Source organism: Lissotriton helveticus, chromosome 4_1 (assembly GCF_964261635.1).
Source record: "Lissotriton helveticus chromosome 4_1, aLisHel1.1, whole genome shotgun sequence".
In the NCBI taxonomy this organism is placed as follows: Eukaryota; Metazoa; Chordata; class Amphibia; order Caudata; family Salamandridae; genus Lissotriton; species Lissotriton helveticus.
This window is the reverse complement of record NC_136063.1, coordinates 1,287,892,038-1,287,912,822: the sequence shown is the minus strand read 5'-3', so window position 1 is coordinate 1,287,912,822 and position 20,785 is coordinate 1,287,892,038. Positions and strand designations below refer to the sequence as shown.

The window sequence follows — 20,785 nt, the reverse complement described above, 5'->3', positions numbered from 1 at the left end:
TTTACTCAAATAAAATGCAGATCGTTTTGCCTCAGAATATCTTTATATTCCGTTTTTTTAATGTTGACCACGGATGTAATTTTAGTATTCCTCAGTCGAAAAGTCGGTGCCAAATTACAGTTCTACATCTTTTGCACGTCCTGTTGTCGGGTTTTGCCTACATATGTGCTTATCTCCGTGCTGGGAAACCCCGGTTAGAGTATGAGGGGCGGGGCTTGGGAGCGCCTAGATGCGTCACGTGACAACGCCTCTCTAGCGTCATGTGACAACAACTTCTGTCTGGCTTCATTTTTGCAGTTTCTAGTTGTAGTTCCCTTAGTTTTAGTTCCGAGATATCGGCAAGTAATCGAGAGTGGTGGCTCTGCTTGGAGGTGTCACGAGATGGAGCGTGAAGACAGCTGCCCGGTGGAAGAGACTGAAGAGGAGGGAGAGAGCGAGGACAGTGGCAACGTCTCCCAGAGCCTCAGCAATGCCTCTGGGGTGGGCGACGCACCCGAAGAGACCCCGGGAGTGAGCCGAAGCTCTACCTGGGCGCCTGAGCCGCTGGTGGAAGCAGCCGCGGAAGAGCTGGCTTCATATCTGCTGCCGGGCTGCGGCGCACAGGAGGTGAGAGGTGGGCCGTTAAGATCAATTTGATGTTACGTACGGTGCTCTAACTGACGTAACTGGACTCCTTGGCTTTCTTAATAAAGCCTTATACGGGTTCGTCACGTTAAGCAGCGGTGACATTCACATGACATTTTTACAGCGCATCCTTGTTTGCGCAGAGGCGTGACTGAGTCACAAATGTTGTCCACGTTTGGTTCAGGCAGCTGTATGGGAGGCAGCCGTAGCTGCCATGTACCTTATTGATAGGCAGGATGATTTGCCTGATTTTAATATGGCCACCCATCATGTCTTGAGCAGTAAATGCCGAATTCATACGTTCCATTCAGGTTGTCAACAGTGTAACCATGTGTACTTTTAAACACAAAGTGAGTGTGATATTGAACACAAAAGTGAGCGTGATGTTTGGCTGGGGTTGTTCCTTGTGTTATAAATGGACATGCAGTTCTTTAATTTGAAAAAAAGAGTGCAAGCATTTCTCAGGTGGTGTACAGTACTTCCAATGGGAGAAAAGCTGCACTTCAAAGGAGTAAATCGGTGCGTTGAGAACTGGTGTATAGTTATCCTTTATAAATCATATGCTTTAAAGATCACGTTAAGCTGTTCTTTGGGATGTATTCATCTGCCAAATACGTTTTGGGCAATGTTACGTTAAATAAATAATTTAGGATTACAGTGCAAAGTAAAATAAGTAATAAGTCACCATAATAGGCAGACGAAGTGGCCTAAAGGGCAGAGCTGCAGACTTTGGAGCTAGGTAACAGGTTTTAAGTCCCATTTTCGGCTTAGCTTCCTATTATTTAATCTCCCCGTGCCTTAGGGGAAAAAAATCAGCTCTTGTGTGCTAATGTAAGTGCTCTAATGCTCTTGGGCCAATTTCCCGCAAAAAACTGCAACTAAAATAGTTCATGATTTAAGAGGCTGTTGTATTTTGAATATGTGACTGTAGTTATGAAGGTCAGGTAGTCGAGGTGTAGTTTGTAGGTTATTAATTAAGTCTTAGTTGCAAGTTAGTAACTCCACAGAGAGCAGCCCCACCAGGAGCACCCTGCCTCCTGCTCATCCCATACTCCAACTGCTGCACCACGCTGGTTCCAAAACATTCCAAAGTCCTCACCACTCCAAGTTTCCACACAGCACATTCACACTGGCTGAGCAGCTAAGGACAAAGCAACAGGGAAGATGCATAAATACATATACAAGATATAACATATGTTCCCCCTTTATACAACACAAAAATATAAGAATGCAAGATGGAATAAAGCATTTACACAAGGAGACTTGTAAAGAGAAATTCAGTCAAAATAAACAAATGCTAGGTGGAAGAAAGCATTACTTTAAGAACCTTGCAAATAAAAAATAGGAAACGTGCATAGATAAATACAGAAGAAATATCGCACAGCCTTCCCTAAAAATATAGACAGAAAACTGGTGAAACAGCATTATCTTCAACATCACACGTTGCTGGACAGCAGACTGAGGAAGAACCCTATAAGTCCCACAACAGCATACTAGACAAAAATAATACTGATCCAATTGTCACCACCAACTGGCCAGGAAAGCATGACCAGAGGCACAAACACAGCACAGCAGGAGGCGGGGTACATTATATTAAGGGTGTGGACAAATAAGAACAAGCTTATAGGTCCCTATATTAACCTCTATTCATTAACCACTTGGATGCTGCCTTCGGCCAACGGTCGTCGCGTGGCACTACCTTGGTAGTGCTGCGAACGTCCGTTGGCCGACAGTGCCCCACCCGTTTTTCGATCGTTCAGCACTGGAGCTGAAGGTTCGACGCAGCCAAAGTGTTAAGGGCTACTATAAGTGATCAGCAGTCTATACGATATTATGTGCTGACACCTGGACACCCCAGATGAAACAGCTTCATTAAGCTTAACAATGTGTCTAATCACCCCTGACATGATTCCAGTGTTAGAGACGATATGGCTTGCACCCAGGTAACTACCTTACAGGTTGCCCACCTCGTTGACCCAGCCTTTCCTGTGGCCTGCCTCACTGCCTGCAACCACCAAGACATGAAACTGTCCCCCTGCCAGGAGGTGTGGATTCTTGCAGGAGTCTGTAACAAAGACCTGTACTGGAAGGAGGGAACACCTCCCTTTCTGACAAGATGGCTAGTGAAGTGGCACATCAAGGTGGTGACCTTCACAGCTTAAGCTGCCTCTGATATGCAACCAGGCTGCCTCCCAGCAGTTGGAAACAGCTGTGCCCTTGCCCCAAGGCACATTTGCACCTGGGCAAGTGGGATAATTATGTAAATTGGCAGAATAGATGGGTCTGGGTTGCAAAGGTGGCCCCCTGAATGTGCTCACCTCAGGGGTGGATTAGCTGCTGGGCTAGTAGCCCATTGGCTCCTTGCACAAACGCCCTTAAATCCAGGATTTAAGGGACACTCCTGGCACCAGAACCTCAGTTCTAAATTGAATTGTAACAAAGGACAAACAAGACCGGAGTCTGTGACTTCAGGACCTACATAAGACGAAGGCGTGATACTTTGCACCTGTTGCAACCATTCTTATACTGCATCACTGCGACTCGTCCTGGACCAAAGACTGACTATCCCAGATAGAGGGACTTGTTTGAGAGCCTAAGGCAACTCCAGACTCCCTTGGACTAGTAGCACTAGCCCCCTGCAGTTTGCAGGGGAAAACAACATTGGTGTCCTTATCTTCCTACTTCAGAGCGGCTCTTCGGTCATTCTTCTTGTTTGTCTGAGGAGGCAAGGTTCGGGGTCGCTCATAAATACTAAATTTATGGGTATTTTAGGTAGGCACAAGTCAGGACCAATGGGTCCCTTTTTTGGGGTGGGCACATCCCGTATTATGCCACCCTCCTGTGGGAGGGGAGTATAGCCTCTCTCTGGTTGGCTGGGTCCCCCATCTTCAAGGTGGCGGTGACAGAGAGTTGTGCCTTGCCTCGCCTCCTTCATCTGAGGGGTGGAGTTGGCAAAGGTGGGCACACCTCTCCTCCTATCTTGGATTTCCTACTGATTCTCCCTCCCAAAGTGGGGGTTAGAACCTCTGGGGGCCAGTTGCTGGGAGCAGCAAAAGGCAGGATTAGCCAACAAAGGCGGCAAGCCTTTGAAGCTTCCCCTTCGTGGACCCTGTCCATCTTGGGGAAGGAGGCTTGGCACCTCTGCCCAGGATGTGCTTTGTTTCAGGACCCAGAGAGTGGGAGGCTCTTGACCCAGGGGTCCATAAACATTTCTGGGGGTATCAGCTGGCAAGCGGCCACTCAGCCAGGACACTAGAGTTAGGTTGTTTTTCATGGGGCATCTCTAAGATGCCCTCTGAGTGCATTTGATATTAAATCCAACACTGGCACCAGTGTGGGTTTAATGGGCTGAGAAGTTTGATACCCAACTTCTCAGTCTTCAGTAAAGCCGTCATGGAGCTGTGGAGCTCTAGAGTGCCAAACTCCCAACCCATGGTTTAAAATTGCTTTCCTGCACTTACAATACCTGTTAATGGCACTGGTACTGTAGGAGCCATGGGCTCGTGCCATTGTCTCTTCACCTGTGGTATAGTGTGCCCTGCCTTAAGACTGTAAGGCTTGTTAGAGGGGTGACCGACCTATGCCACAGGCAGTGTTTTGGTGGGCATGGCACACAGGGATGCGCACCATGTCGGCTTGTAGTTTTAGGGTCTCCCACTGGCACATAGACTGCACTGACAGGGGGTATGGGTCAGGGGAGGAGTCTCTAAGGATGTCAAAATATATGCTTTAGCCCTCAGAGGCTTTCTCTGGCTACAAGGCCCTTGATACCTCTGGCACCTTTTACATTGGACTTATGTGTAGGCCAGAGGAGTGCCAATGTGGGAGTAAAGTTTTTGGGGAAAGAACAAAGCCCCTGGGTACCTGATTATCAGGAACCCAGGGCACACTTAGTCAAGAAGCAGCAAGCAAAAAGTGTGTGTGGGGGGGGGGCAACCATGCAAAAAAGCGCACTTTCCTACACACCTTCAACCCTCCACCTCAGTGGCCCCATTGTCCACTTTTGTTATGTTATGTTATGTTATGTTATTTGGCGATTTATATAGCGCGCGGCTACTCGGGCAGAGTGTCACTTTTTCATCTGCTTCCTCACTAGTACCTTGTAGGCGGTAACTCCATCTCCCTGCATCTTAATTTTAAGCACCAGGGACTGCCAGAGCAACTCTGCACCCGGTCCCAGTGAGCCAGGTAACATTCACCTGAGTGTAGAAGTCTGGTCCTGGGACCCGCATCACCTCAACCGCCTGTTGGTTCCGAGCAACTCGACCTGTAAGTAACCGATTGTCACTAGTGCTTTTTAGGTCGAGCCTGGGCAGCCCATGTGCTGCTCTGCGAGGTATTGCTGTATTAGAGTATGCTCTTGAAGCTCCGCCCATATTTTTCATTGGTTTGTGTCATTGTCCTTCTTCGTAAATGCTGGCTTCTGATTCGTTATAGGCTTGTTACTCCCTCCTTAGTCCCACCTTGTTTTCATTTGTAACCTCCGATGAGGACTGGCCCTTTTACTTCTGTTGTTACACCTTATGTGTTCTTTAGTCTGTAAGCACTATTTCTTTAATTAGTTTTTCCTGCTGCAGGAACTAAATGCTGTACTGCAACATCTAGCCCACCATGCGCGCTTGCACTTTCCATGCAGCCGGGACAATTGCGGCCACTTCTTTGAAATGAAATAGGTCTCGCATTTAGGAGAGTTTGAGCTATTGGCATTGTAAATTACAGTAGCTTAAACTCTCGCAAATGCAACACCTATTGCTTTACAAATATTTTTGGGTGGTTTATTTCCAAGTGCCCCATGCTGCGCTTGCGCTTAATGGAGGCCACGCCCCTTTCTTTAGACACGGCTCGTCTAAAGAAAGGGGCGTGGCCTCTTTTAAGTGCAAGCACGGCATGGGCCACTTGGAAACAAATAATATTTGCAATTCAATCAGTCTCGCGTTTGCGAGAATTTAAGCTATTGACATTTACAGTGCCAATAGCTCAGTCTTGCAAGTGCGAGACCTAGTGCATTGCAAATGCTTGTTACCATTGACTTCAATGCTAAAGTTCTGCAGTATTGAGTTGCACTGATTTTATTTTTCCTTCTAAAATCCATACCTCCAGTTATACTTATCAGATTGTTTTCATTTTGGTGTCTCAATTTATTTAAAAATCTACTTTATTTTTATGAGTTGGTGTTGGATTTCCTTCGAGTTATGTCAAATACTTATTGTCCATGTTGGAACCGCCACCACAGCACATCACCAACTCATCAAATCCACAAAGAAGAACTTCTTCCAAGACTGAATCCTCTACAACGCCCACAACTCCAAGGAACTCTTCTCCATCATACAGGAATTTGCCAAATCATACAGCGAAACAACAGCCGTCCCTCCATCCCAAGACCTCTGCGACATACTCAGCTCCTTCTTTCACCTCAAGATCAGGACGCTCTGCAACAACTTCGATGACCAAGACCTCTGCACTGCCTCAACCCCAACCCCGAGTGACGCCACCCAACAGACCTTACTACGACCTCACTCACGACAGAAGACACCCTAAAGACCATGAAGAGCATCCATGCCGGAGCACCTTCAGACCCCTGCCTACCACACATCTTCCACTGGGCCACCACAGCCATCGCACCCGAGTTACGCCGTACCATCAACTGCTCCTTCGAGACCCCCACATTCCCCGACAACTGGAAGCGGGCCAAAGTCAACCCCCTCCTAAAGAAAACCTCTGCAGACGCGACGGACCTCCAAAAACTTCAGGCCCATCTCGCTGCTTCCTTTCGCAGCCAAGGTCATCGAAAAAACTGTCAACACCCAGCGAGCGTACTTCATCAAAGCCAACAACCTAGACACTTCCCAATCCGGATTCCAGAGCAACCACAGCACTGAGACCGCCCTCCTCCTCTCTTTGACCGAGGCCAAACGGCAGCCCTCATCCTCCTGGACCTATCAGCAGCCTTTAACACCATCTCCCACTAGCCACTAGACTCCACGACGTTGGCATCCAAGGAAAGGTCCTAGACTGGATAGGCTCATTCCTCACGGGCAGAACACTGAGAATATAACTCCCGCCCTTCCTCTCAGAACCAACAGAGACCAGATGCAGAGTACCCCAAGGATCCTCCCTCAGCCCCACCTTCTTCAACGTCTACATGGCCCACTTCGCACCCATTGTCAGAAACCATGGGCTGAACATCGTCTCCTATGCTGATGACACCCATCTCATCCTCTTCCTCACCAAGTAACCTGACATCACCAGGCACAACTTCCAAGAAGGGATAAAAACGCCGTTGCAACCTGGATGAAGGACAGCTTCCTGAAACTCAACTCAGAGAAAGCAGAAGTCCTCATCCTCTGCTCCCCCCCTCCGAAAGGGACGACACCTGATGGCCCCCCGCACTTGGAAACCCACCCACCCCGACAGACCATGCATGTAACCGCGGCATCATACTTGACTCCTCGCTCACTATGAATCGCCAGATCAACGGCTTCTCCTCCACATGCCTCAACATCCTCTGCATACTATGCAAAACATTCAAATGGATATCCTCTGACTCCCAGAAAATGATCGCTCACACCCTCATCACCAGCAGACTGGACTACGGCAATGTCCTCTATGCTGGAATCAACAAAAAACTCCTCTGCATACTCCAGACAATCCAGAACGCCGCAGCCAGACTAAGCCTCGATATCCCATGGCACAACCACATCTCCCAACACCTCCGCGACCTCCACTGGCTCCTCATCGAAAGAAGAATAACTTTGGAGCTGCTTACGCACACCTACACGGCCCTCCACAACCTCGTACCACACTATCTCAACAGCCGCCTCTCCTTCCATGCCCCCAAGAGAAACCTCTGCTCAGCCGACCTCTCTTTGGCCACCATCCCACGCTTCTATAAGGAACAGAGCGGGTGGAAGGTCCATCTCCTACCTCACAGTCAAGACCTGGAAGGATCTCCCCCGTCACCTCCGGCGTAGCCTGACACTGCACCAATTTAGAAAAAACTTCAAGACCTGGCTCTTCGAATGACCCCAACGGAGCTGTCCCCACCTGCGCCTTGAGACCCTTGCGGGTGAGTAGTGCACTTTACAAACCCTTGATTGATTGATTGATTAATTGATTGTACTCCTGAAATGCTTAACACATGTTCCTCTAGTAAAGCCTTGCTTCTCTTTGCCTCATTACCAGGACTGAGCTAAAGGTTTATTATTGTGAGTCCTGGACCATCTTAGGCGTATTGTGAGAGTATTACTTAGTGAACCGTAACCAGCATCACTACATACTACTGCACCTTTCTACACCCTGGAATCACAATTTAACATCCACATATTAGGTTGCAATTCTGTGAATGCAATTTGGGGCTTTGTGTATCCCCCCCACAGCCAGCCTCACATAATGGGAGCTTAGGTATGTCTTGATGGGAGGGAGGAGCTGGAACCAACCTCATTTACACCAGAATAGGTTGTGTCATGACCCCACACAAAGGGCTACATACCTCCCTGTAGTTAGTCTGAAGCCAGTGCAGGAAGGGCAGGGCTCTGTGCACGTCAAAGGCCCGCCTTTGAAGTCTCCCCCACTTCAAAGGCACCGCTGGGTATAAATACAGGACCTCATACACCACCCCTTCAGTACACTTCTGGACCGAGTTGTGGATACTCTGCCAGGAAGAAGGACTGCAATGCTGCTGAAGGCCTGTCACTCTGCTGGACTGCACTCTGCGAGACTCCTGCTTTCCTGTGCTGAGCTGCTACATGCTGCACTTTTGCCTGGGTGAGAAGTACTGGACCTGCATCACTCCACCCCAGAACACAGAGTGACACCAAGGACTAGCTGGCTGGCGTCCTGATCTGAAGCCTCAGGGGCACAGCAGGCTTCCAAACCCTGCACCTGGACATTTTTGAGTCCACCCTGCCAAGTGGCGCCACCCCAGTCCTGGTTGCTTGGAAGTAGGCCCGTGGTGCTTGCCAGCTAAACCAACGCATCTTGTCTGCTGAGCGAGGTATCCCTGAGCAGAAACTATGCATCTCCTCTGCTGAGCTGTGCAACCCCGAGCAGAACCGATGCATTGCTACGGCAGTGTAGATTAGATCCATCGCAAAAGACATGCATCGCTACTGCCTTCTGCATCTTGGGCCCGACGCATTACCTTGGCAACTGTCGCTGTGCAGCGCTTTACCTGGTGCAGGCTCCTTGCATCCCTCGTCGACGGGCGCCTCGACAATGACACTAACACCTCATCGCAACTTCACCGCTCATTGATGCATCGCCTCTGCTGCTCCTCTCATCTTTGACACGGGGCTATGCAGTGCAAGCCTCGTTGACAGGATCGCCCCCACAGCAGGAACTCGCCCTGCAGCCTCATTGTAGCTTGGAACTGACTCATTGCTTCTCCTGCGAAGCACATCTTCGACGCAGCTCCACATAATGCTCCGCAACCAGGATTAAAGGAACTTTGTTCAGCAGGCTTCACTGGGTCCATGTAGCCAGCCACACTCAATCGTAGTCGGCCTGAACTTGTGACTTTGTCCCAGTCCAGCATGACTAGATATCACCAATTGCGCTTTTTACTTCTTGGTGTTATTTTACTTAAAAACTTTGAAATCCAATATTTCCAGTTCTACAAATTGAACTTTTGTTGTTTTTGGTCTTGTTTTATTTATTAAAATCATAGCTATTTGTTTCTAAACTGGTGTGGAACTATTTTGTGTGGTGTTTCCACGGTTTTACTTTTGGAAGTTTTGCAGTGTAGTGCAGTGTTTAAGCCTAGTTGCTGTATGCCAAGCTACCATGGTGCGAGCACCGGTTAATGTAGGGTTTGCCTTCCTCTTACCCTAACCAGAATTGTAGTTGCTCCTTGACCAGATTTCATACCCCCGTCAACCAACAACCCAATTTCTAACATATATATATATATACATATGATATAGCCTGGACCACAGGAGGGTTGGGCCAACGTTTAAGCTATCCATGTTTATCAGGCAAATCTCAGTCTCCGTCGATGAATGAGCAATTGGTGCATGCATACCAGTCCCTTTCAGTATCCACATGTGTAGTGGTGTTGTTTATCATTATTTTAAAATAGGATGTGTTGGTGAATTTGCTAGATTTCGGAGGTTGTTTAACTCATCACGAGGGTCATTCACTTGACCAAGTCGGAGGTATTAAACTCACAAAAGTTATTAGGATACATGTGTATACAGAAACTTTGCATAAAAAAAACATTGTGACTGGGACAACGGTGTCCCTCAGAATGCTGTACTTAAACAAATACGTAAATCGTGTAACTGGCCACGTCCGCTCTCATACAAACACCAGACCGTGTCTTCTTCCTTATGATTTTATCAGCCGTATCCATATGACAGGAGTGAGAAATAGCGATGTGTACTAGTGCGCATGTGGCATATTTCAGTATCACAAGTGGTTTCAACACTAGCATCTTAATTTAACTAAATTGTGCGATCCTGGTCAAAAGTCAGACCTTGGCGCTAGTATTTTGGTGACAAGTACATGGATGTAGTCTGATTGGAATTTTGAGCTGAAATGGTTATGTTTTGCTTGTGAAGATGGATTCATTCTTCATAAATGAAATCTGAACACAATATTAATTTATGGGCAGCACTTTTTTCAAGTAATATTTATGTTTATACTTCTGAGACATGGCAGTATTATGCTGGAATAGCCACTGCGTAAAGAATATACTTTAACAAAACATCAATGTTGCCTGGCATGTTAGTTAGCTAAATCAGCGTACTGGATGCAATATTTTTATGTACATTGTATAACTTGTTTCTAGCTGATATATGTTTTACAATGTGGCACCTGTAAATACTATTACATTTGTACCTGGCATTGGTTGAAGGAAGACAATAGGAGCTAGAAACTGATAAAATTAGGTCGGATCTGTCTCTTTCCTTTGGCAGACCAGAAGCAAGTACAGTACTGCCCCATCGTAACAAGAACAGGGCGTAATATTAACTGTATCAAACTCGTAGTTCGCTGTGTAAAGCTTGTTATTTTGAGCTTAGAATGCCAGATCGAGTATACTGTTCCTGAAATAATTTTCTCGGGCTATTCAACTTTTCCCTTCTCCCATGATGTTCCTGACCTGAAACTGCATTCCAGGTGGTCTTAGTCTGCGGCTGACGAAGAGCCATTTTTGAATAGAGCAGTCCTAACACCGCGAGGCCTTCACTTTGTTTAAATGGGATTTTTATTTTGAGGTATGACAAACAACAAACTGTGTTGCGTTTTTTGAGACATTAAGTTAAAAATGTATGCTTTAAGCGTATTGGAACGTACAATTAATGGGAAAAAAGGAACTGCAATAGCATTTTCTGGTTACCTTTATCATCATCTTTGCTTTGTTTCTCTTGCTCACCTGGGATGACTTTTCCCCTCCCTTCTTTGAATTGGTTACGTTGATGTATCTGGGCAGGCAATGGGTTGAACAGACCGCGTCTTCATTCCTTCAGATAGATAACAGCTCCTTTGCCCTCCTAAACTGAAACATCTTGACCCTTTGTATCCATCTGTTATAAACCAACAGTTGTGTAACCTATCAATTATGTCAGACAGAATGAATACACGAAGACCAAGTGAGACAAATTGATACTGTCTGGTCACACAGGTGATGCATCTCAAAACAGAGATGACACAAATTCAAGCCAGGATACCCAAGATGAGAAAAAATGAGGTCAGATCAAAAGGACAAGAAATTGCACAGCAAAGTTCCAGCGTCCAGCCGGACAATAGTACAATGAATATCTCTCTATCTCCTCATGAGGTCACTGCAGTATAGTTCATTAAGCATGGTAACCTAATAACCTCCTTCACTATGGATTGGTAACTTTGTGATTTTTACAGCCTTCTTCAGTGATACACGTTGCATGCAATCACCCCCTCAACACATTTAATTTAAAGCTGTACTAATGCACGTCTCCTCTGACCCGCAAGAAAAATGTTCACATCGAACTTTCTAAAGGCTTGCAGCATAATTCAGCTATTTTTTCCCTCAGCCTCCATCTTGGCATTGAAGTTGTGGCACAATTGGAACAATCTTCTGGACACCACAATTTTTCATTGTTTCCAGATCCACACCAGTTTTCTTATTGACAGTCTTACATTCTCTATCCTTTCAACATAAATGCTTGCAGATTGCTACTTTTTAATAGATTACATGAGATTCTGTACACCATAACCTCTCCCCACTCTTCCTCTTATCTTCGTGCCACAACGCACCTTTAACCGCATGCGTGCGGGCGGAATTCCGCCCGTACGCTGAGATTTTCTAAAGCGCATGTTACGTGACGAGCTGGGCTCGTCATCAGCGTGCGAGGAGGCTACCTGATGACGAGCCCAGCTCGTCATCAGCGTGGAAGGGGTTAATTACCCTGTTAGTTTACTTCTTTGAGCAAGGCCAGGAATTACAAGGTGTAGAGGTCATCTCATTGCAGTACCAAAACCAAGCTGAGGCTTTACCAGAGCTGCGTTTTGTCATCACTCTTGTATGGATCAGAATGTTGACAGATGACGAAAAGTGTCATCCCCAAACTATCATTCATCCACAACAGAAACCTGAGAAGACTCTTGCACATTTTCTGGTCACCAATCATCTCCAACCAGGATTTGCTCACCAAATTCAAGCAAGAGAGTATGGATACCATCATTATATGAAAAAGATGGTGATGGATAATACACACCATCAGAAGAGAACAAGACTTCATCACAAGAACAGCTCTCGACTGAACCCCAGGAAGCTAACAGAAGAGATGCAGGCCAAAGAACACCGGGAGGCAAACTGCAGAAGCAGAAATGAAGGCCCCCGGCCCACACCTGGGGCACCATACAGAAACCTGCCTAAGCCAGGCAGAAGTGGAGCATGCTATTCAGCATATCGGGCAGTAAGTATGTTACTTCTCTCTGCATTCTTAACTTGTGGTCATAGTGGCAGCCATACTCTAGGTGATGTAACGTCTATATCTTTGCCATTGTTCTCTAAGAGTAAGTTCAGCGTTTCTCTGGCTTCTCATGGGTTGTGGGTGTTGGGTTCAAGCATGCCTACAATGCCAACTTCCAGCTAATGTTAGAGAGCCTTGGACTTTAGTAAGACTGGCTGTTGCCGTGGATGCCTTTGCACAACTTGAACACGGTTATGTCTGACCCAGATCAAGGTATGGGTGGGTCTCTGTCCTTCACCCATGCATTGATCAGGTTTATCCTCTGCGTGCACTTTGAAAACATAGCGTATTCTGACGCATCACATATGTCATTCTTCTCCTCTGCATTGTTTTCCACCTGCTTTGTGCCATTTATACACTAATACAGAGACCCTCCCCACCCAGGCATCGGCAGAGAGACACTTCGCCCTATCTTCATAACTTGATCTCACAGGATCATGTTGAGGACCAATGCCTTCTCTCACAGAGTCAAGTCACAGACATCACCTAGCCCTTTGGAATTGCCACAGATCTTCAGTTTGTGTGGCTGTGGTTGTCATGGTCCTTGTGCGGCTCTCTTAATCTATTATATCTTCCCCTTCACTCCATAGCTCAGCTCGTCTCCTATTCACAGATGGTGACCGACCTAGTAGAGCTTGCTGGATAGATCTGGGAATTAACTTGTCATTTGCTCATACCCTTCTTGTCTTCTGCATTACAGTGGTGTACTGGTTGATAACTTGTTGATTGTGCCATGCAGCATGTCACTCATCACACTTAGCACTCATCTACACTGTCACTGGTGCTGGAGTGATCGCCATTGGTTTCTGACGTCAGCCACTTGATCTGAGGATTTAAATAGGTGCTTCTGCGGCTACTGCGCTTGCTTGCTGTTCCTCTTGGTGATACGTGATACATAAACTCTATATTAGAATCACCTGCTGCTGTCTATAGTTTTATGGTCATAGCTTGTTTAATTAATTTTAAGAAATTACTTCCTGGATTTCATTACAGACAATCGGAGTTAAAACTGCATATTATCATGTTTACCAAACTATAGGTGGCAACCCACTGGTAGGTCGCAAGCCGAATATTGGTGGGTCGTGAAAGACCTAGCCTAGGTAAGTTTATTTGTAATTATTATCCTTGTTCTTATTTTTACTGCAATAGTTTCTAAACTTTAGAAAGTATTACAGTAAAAAATAGGAATGTGCATAATTTTAAATGCGCTTACATTACAAATCTTGAAACAAGGCAGGCATCTTAGCCTTAATTTCAGCTCCTCCGAAGAAGCAGGAAATTAAAAGTTTCGGAAGAAGTGTAGTTGGTGCAGGCTGAGTGCCCACCTTATCTCAAGCTTAATGCTTTCCACCTCGCAGAACAGTAATCTGTGTGTTCTCAACATTGTCCTATTTAAATCATGTTAGAGCAGATTTAAAAATAGATACAAAAATAATTACATTCAACAATCGCCCCGGTGTCCTTTCTATGAATTCTAGGTGGGTTGTTCTAGAAATTGGGTCGTGGTTGTAAAAAGTTTGGGAAGCACTGGCCTAAATAGATTGCTCCGTCCTCCCATAGCCCCCACCCCTCTTTCCCAACCAGCCTCCTAGGTGGCCCTGCATTCAAAGACAACACACCCTCGCAACGAATATTCACTCGCTCCTGTAAGGAGCCTTGCTTGCATCCAGTTGCCACCTATTCATCATTGTGAGTGGCCCCCTAAAATATTTTCTTTGAGGTTTTGTTTAAAAATATGTATGTATTTTTTATTATGCATCCCCTGAATATCATCTCCCTTCTGTCATCACACAACCGCTAGTTTAAAGTACCTGTCTGTGTGCTCGTACCAGTCTCTGAATTCTATGGCAGGACTGGAGGCTTCTGATTATGCTTTCTCATTTCTTTACTGCACAAACAGCAGCCAATGAAAGTAAAACTACAAATGTAAAAAACAACATTTCCCATGAGGCTTTGAACCACGCCTCCTATAACATTAGCCAATCACAGTAGTCATAAGCATATAAGATATAGAGACACTAATCTGGCCTCCTCTTTCTTTGCGGCTTCGCAGCCCAGATAAGTGCTCCCTATTCTTATATGCTTGTTTGACTGACAGTGTTTCGTTCGCCTCTGGCGTATGCTTTACACACTTTTCATGCTTGATTTTTCATTGCTTGTATGTGCTTGCACTACGTTTACTTGCGCTTGATCATGCGTTTTCTTGCTTAATTTTGCCGCGCTGTGACGCCCCGCTTGCCAAGTGCTCACGCCGCTGTCTGCTTTCCCTTACCGAATCCCCGGTGCGGTGTTGCCTGACCCGCTTCCCCCCCCTCCCTCCCCTCCGATCTCGGAGCAGTGCTCCGTATTCCGCTGGCTTCAGGAGAGCGCGTGTTGCGCTGTTAGGCTTACCCGTCCCCTTCTCGCTGCTCGCGGCTCCTGCCGCTGTTCAATCGCGGTAGCGATTTGGAGTGACTTGGCCCCCCCCTCGGGGAAGAGGACGCGCGCGGGAGCCCGGTCGAGGCCCGGCGTGCGTCTGTAGGGGCTCGCGCACGCAGTGTGCGCGCGCAGCCTCGTTTCGTGCCGCATATGACGCTTTAGCCCCGGCTGAAAGGGGACTACACGCAGCTTTGGCCAGGAGCCGAGGGCCGTTTTTTGACTTAAACGAGCAGCGTTTTCACCCCATCTGAGAATCGGAAGTCTAGTGCATTAACCCCTAGCTTCCCAGTGACAGAGGAAGCAGGGTGAATTTTTGGGAACCCCTTTTTCACTCCTGATTAGGGTTCTCTTTCCCTCCATTAGTCCTAGATTTGGACTTTATGCTATTTTAACCTTGGTATTTACGGCTCCTGCGCCTGGCACTTCCCCTGCTTGACGCCCTTGCTTGGGCTGGCAATTCTGCTTCCCTCTGGGGATTGGAGTGAGATTTTTACAGTCTCTGGTGATGATGGCAGATACTGAGTACTGCGAAGAGGAGGGTGCTGCGTGCGATTTCCAGGGCAATGATGAGTATTACGAGGAGGAGTCTATGGAGGATATCATTGACAAGAAGCTGGACGCTAAGCTTGACAAAGCTCTCTCCTCTGCCCTGCGTCCTCTAGCCAAGAAATTGGACATGTTGGTCCCTGGTAAGGCTCTTCCCAGTCCCGGACAGGATCACTCACGTCCACCCCCTCCTAAGAAGGTGGCCCTTGACTCCTCCTGGCCCCACGCCCAGTCCTATGACAGGCTTTATAAATCCAAGGAGTCTCCTACGGCTGACAAACCCCTTCCGTCCCGTCTGACAAACCCCTTCCGTCCCGTCCTACCCCCTCCCCTCCCCTGAAAGATACCACCACTGACACTGGTACAGACACAGATTCCTCTGATACTGCCCCTCGCAAGCGCTCAAAGAAACGCAAACATGCCTCCCCGGCTGTCACCCCTTCTCCTTTGACCCATCGGACATTGTGCACCCCAGGTCCTCTGATTAGCTCCCCCCCCCCCCCGGCTGTGGCCGAGTATCTGGAGACTCACCTCCGTAAAGGCTTCGATAAGGAAGTGAGAGCCCGCCTAAAATCTGAATGCTCCCGCCCCGACCTGGCTCACAAGGTGGCTGTTACCCCCGATATTGATGCCTCTATGACCACGTTCCTTAAAAAGTATAAAAAAGACCCCAAGAAAGGGATTGATCGCGCGCTCAGAGCGTGCCAAGATAAGGTCCTTGACCTTTCAGGGCCGTTGGCCAAGATCCTAGAGCTTGCCCTTCAAGCTCAAGAGACTGGTGATGCCATTCATCCGGAAGTCCTTGCGGGCTGGGCACAGCGCGCCATCTGTATGCTGGGGAACGCCAACTGTGCGTTGGCCTCTGAACGGCGGAAGTCAGTCTTGCTCCGGATTGACCCTCAATTGGTTGAATTGGCCTCATCTGAACCGGGTCCTTTGGCGGAAGGACAGTTGTTTGGGGATAACTTTGTAAAAGATATTGCCAAGTTCGTTAATACCTTTGCGTCTCTGGATAAGTCGCAGTCCTCCTTGAAGAGAGTGTTGCACCAGGTCTCTAACAGGGCCGGGCGTGGTAGAGGACGCTCGACCGGCCGCTACTCGAACACCAGTCCTCAAGAGGGGATATGCCCCTAGGCGGGGCAGAGGCTACACACAAGAACCGGACCATGCCGGTTTCTATCCATCGAGATAACGCGGCTTCCGTGGCCGGTATAATCGAGGTGTCAACAGAGGTTACAAAAACTTCGATAATCAATCCTCTGGTAAGTCCAAAGTGCCCTTTGTTCCCTCTGGGGGGAAGGTTGCGTCACTTTGCAATGCATTGGTCGAGTCTTACTGCAGATGCCTGGGTCCTACAGACCATCCAGGGCTACATAATAGAGTTAGTGGAATGTCCTCTGCAGCCCTTCCCGCCCCAGCCTCTCCATTTTTCCCATCTAGAACAGAGTTTTATCGACTCGGAGCTGGAAGAGCTTTTGACAAAAGAGGCGATTGCAGTAGGACCCTTCATTCCAGAAGGTTTCTGCAGCAACGTCTTTCTTGTTCAAAAGAAGGGCGGCGGTCAACGCCTTGTATTAAATTTGAGAGACTTCAACCCCTTTGTAACATATCGCCACTTCAAGATGGAGGGCATCCATCTTTTGCGAGACCTTCTGTTGGAGAACGACTGGATGGTCAGATTAGACTTAAAAGATGCTTATCTGACAGTCCCCATCTGCCCCTCTCATCAGAAGTATTTGCAATTCCCTTGGAAAAGGCGTTGGTATCGCTACAAAGTTCTTCCCTTCGGACTGTCCTCAGCCCCTTGGGTGTTCACCAAACTTCTCCAACCGGCGATCGCTCGCCTTCGAGAGATGGGAGTACGTCTCATCGTTTACCTAGACGACATGCTCCTTCTGGCCCAGGACCGGTCCCTTCTGCTCTCTCACTTAGGGTGGACGACGTCCTTACTGGAGAATCTGGGATTCGTGATCAATACCAAGAAATCGGTGATGATACCGAATCGACAGATGGAATTCCTGGGTTTCTTGATCGATTCTGCTTCAGCTCAATTGCTTCTTCCCCTACCCAAGATCAGGTCAATCAAGAGGGAAATCACATCCACCTTGACCAAGGAGAAAATCTCCTTGCGTGTGCTGGCAAGGATTGTGGGCCTTCTGGCCTCGTCGATCCAAGCCATTTTTCCCGGCCCTTTGCATTACAGGGCCCTGCAGAGGCTAAAAATCTTTTACTTGCAAAGGAAGTTTCATTACGACCACCTAATCCCTCTTTCCCCCGAAGCTCGGGAGGAGCTCCAGTGGTGGCTGGAGCACATGTCGGCCTGGAATGGTCGAGCCATCTTCGGCGCAGCCCCGGATGTGGTCATCGAATCGGACGCCAGTCAATGGGGCTGGGGCGCTCGCTGTGGGGATTATACCACAGGGGGACGATGGTCAGCAGACGAACTGTCTTTACACATAAATTGTCTAGAGTTGTTGGCAGGGTCTTTTGCCATCAGGTCTATCTCACCACTGAAGAGCAATTGTTGTATACTCCTTCGGATGGACAATGTCTCAGCGGTGAGATACATCAACAGATTGGGGGGAATGAGGTCCCGAATGCTAGTCCACATTGCGAAGGAGTTCTGGCACTTCTGCCTGGATCGCAAGATCTCTGTGATAGCGGAATACCTTCCGGGCAAATTCAATCAGGTGGCGGATTGGAACTCCCGATTTCTCCGAGACTTCAGCGATTGGAGACTACACCCATCGCTGCTCTGTCAGATCATGATTATGCGAGGCCCTTGTCAGGTAGACCTTTTTGACTCTCGCCTCAACACCCATCTTCCTCTATTCTACAGCTGGAGACCGGACCCAATGGCGATGGGGACGGACGCGTTCCTTCACCATTGGGGGCACCAGAGGAACTATGCGTTTCCGCCGTTTGCGATGATTCCGAGAGTGGCGGCGCTAGTGCGCCGGCAGAGGACGACAATAGTGTTGGTGACCCCGTTCTGGTCGACTCAGTCTTGGTTTCCCACACTGTTGGAGTGGTCTGTGGATCTACCCTTCCGGCTCCCTGTCTTCCCGACGCTTCTGCAGGACCCAGTGGGTGCGTGTCATCCCTTGGTCCTGCAGAACCAGTTGACTTTAATGGTGTGGACGCTCTCAGGCGACATGAACGCCTTGCAGGCCTTTCACGAGATGCTGCCAGCTTTATGCAGCAAGCGTGGGCTCCTTCCACCCGGAAATGATACTCTGCATCTTGGAAGAAGTGGGTGGGTTGGTGCCTTTCAAAACAGGTGGATCCCGTGGGATCAAATGTAACTGAGATACTGAATTTTCTATCTGAATGTGCGGCCTCTGGCCTGGCTTACAGATCAGTTAATAATTTCAGGTCTGCAATTTCTGCTGGTCACGATCACATCGAGGGTAAGCCTGTGGGGATGCATCCCTTGGTTTGTAAGTTGCTTAAAGGTGTGCGTGTGGCCAATCCGCCTCGGCCCAGGTATTCCACAATGTGGGATGTTTCAAAGGTACTTAGTTTGTTGGAAACCTGGCCCAGCAATGAGGATTTGTCGTTAAAACAGCTCTCTGCCAAGCTCACTATGCTATTGTGCCTCGTTTCATGCCGCAGAGTTTCAGATGTTAGGGCTTTGGATTTAGCTGGTAGAATGTTTTCTCCTCAGGGGGTCTCCTTTGTTATCACACGACGGACTAAGACCATGTCACGTTCGGTTGAGTATCCCGCTTTTCCTCATAACAGCAAATTGTGTGTGTTGCAATGTCTCAAATGTTATGAAGAACGTACTATTGTACACAGGGTTGATCCTTTGGGTCAGCTGTTGATCAGTGTTCAAAAACCCTTCAAGCCAGTCGCTGCTGCTACTTTAGCCAGATGGGTTCGATGGATCATGTCCGAGGCAGGCATTGATATATCTGCGTATGGTGCTCACTCAGCTAGGGGTGCGATGGCTTCTAAAGCCTATTTATTGGGTTCCCGTTTAGAGGATATCCTGAAGGCAGCTGATTGGTCTTCGGATTCAATGTTTAAAGTGTTTTACTATAAACCTATTCCTCATGTTTCTGATGCTGTGATTGATGGGCTTACTGGATGAGCTTTGAACCAGCATAATCAGAAGCCTCCGGTCCTGCCATAGAATACAAAATTTTCTAGCTAACGCAACAATAATTTTAGATTCTATTAAGGACACGGAGGCGAGGATTATCCCACCCGTTGGGACAGTTTTGATAACTGTAAAGTTGTTTGGAAATGATGTTGTTTAACAACTTTGTACCCACTCTCTGAGCATTGTAGTTTGTGGGTTTCTTTTCTCAAACCTTCTTTTTCTGTTTTCAGGAAATGACTCCAACAAAAGTTAATGGCCTTCCTGGTGGATGGTGCCGCCTTGCCTTCCTGGTGGAAGAGGATACCTCCTGGTTTTGGATTTTTTCTCTGTTGAGAATTACTAAGGAACTGTTCTCTCCGTTGAGAGTTAAAGACTATGTTATCTTATGACGAGACTGTTCGTGCAAAGAAAGAGGAGGCCAGATTAGTGTCTCTATATCTTATATGCTTATGACTACTGTGATTGGCTAATGTTATAGGAGGCGTGGTTCAAAGCCTCATGGGAAATGTTGTTTTTTACATTTGTAGTTTTACTTTCATTGGCTGCTGTTTGTGCAGTAAAGAAATGAGAAAGCATAATCCTCGCCTCCGTGTCCTTAATAGAATCTAAAATTCTTGTCGCGTTAGCTAGAAAATTTTGTATTCTCCCCCAGTTGTTTGGAGATAGGTATATTGTGTCCTGTAGTATTTGCGCAGTGAATATCTTTGTCTTACGTCACCTTGGGCAGCATGGATATGTTATTTATGTACTGACTGTAATGGGCCTCATTAGTGGGGAACCATGTGCGCGCCGTGGCTGCTAATAAAGGACGCTACACATGTAGTTGCGTTCGTAGCGCGGTCCCAACTACCGCCGCTGGGCCCCGCCTCTTTATTTTATTCAAGCGCATTACATCATGCACCAGTATCCAAGCGAACGCTGCGTGTGGAGGTGAACTGGACCGTCACCTCGCACTGAGAACATTACACTGACGTGATCTTGCGTGGTGTTCCCTCCGTCACCTTTCTGGCTGTAAGCCTAATTACATTTTCCGTCATTGCCCCTGGTGTAACTACCGGCCCCGTTAGTGACCAATCCCTGTAGTGTGCCTCACTTGTTGCTAGCACTTTGGGATGCCAGGGCAGCCCATTCTTCCGGG

General features: G+C 47.6%; 1 protein-coding gene across 2 annotated transcripts in view; it reads left to right on the top strand.

Moving 5' to 3' along the window:
* Positions 1-212: 212 nt before the first annotated feature.
* Positions 213-20,785, top strand: part of BLOC1S4 (biogenesis of lysosomal organelles complex 1 subunit 4) — a 108,682-nt gene continuing 88,109 nt past the window's right edge. Inside the window, exon 1 of one of the 2 annotated variants that reach the window (XM_078687863.1) lies at positions 213-606. In XM_078687863.1, the coding sequence (XP_078543989.1) occupies positions 382-606 (225 nt within the window). In that variant the 5' untranslated portion in view covers positions 213-381. The remainder of the gene's footprint in view (positions 607-20,785) is intronic. The other variant, XM_078687864.1, reaches the window with a different exon arrangement.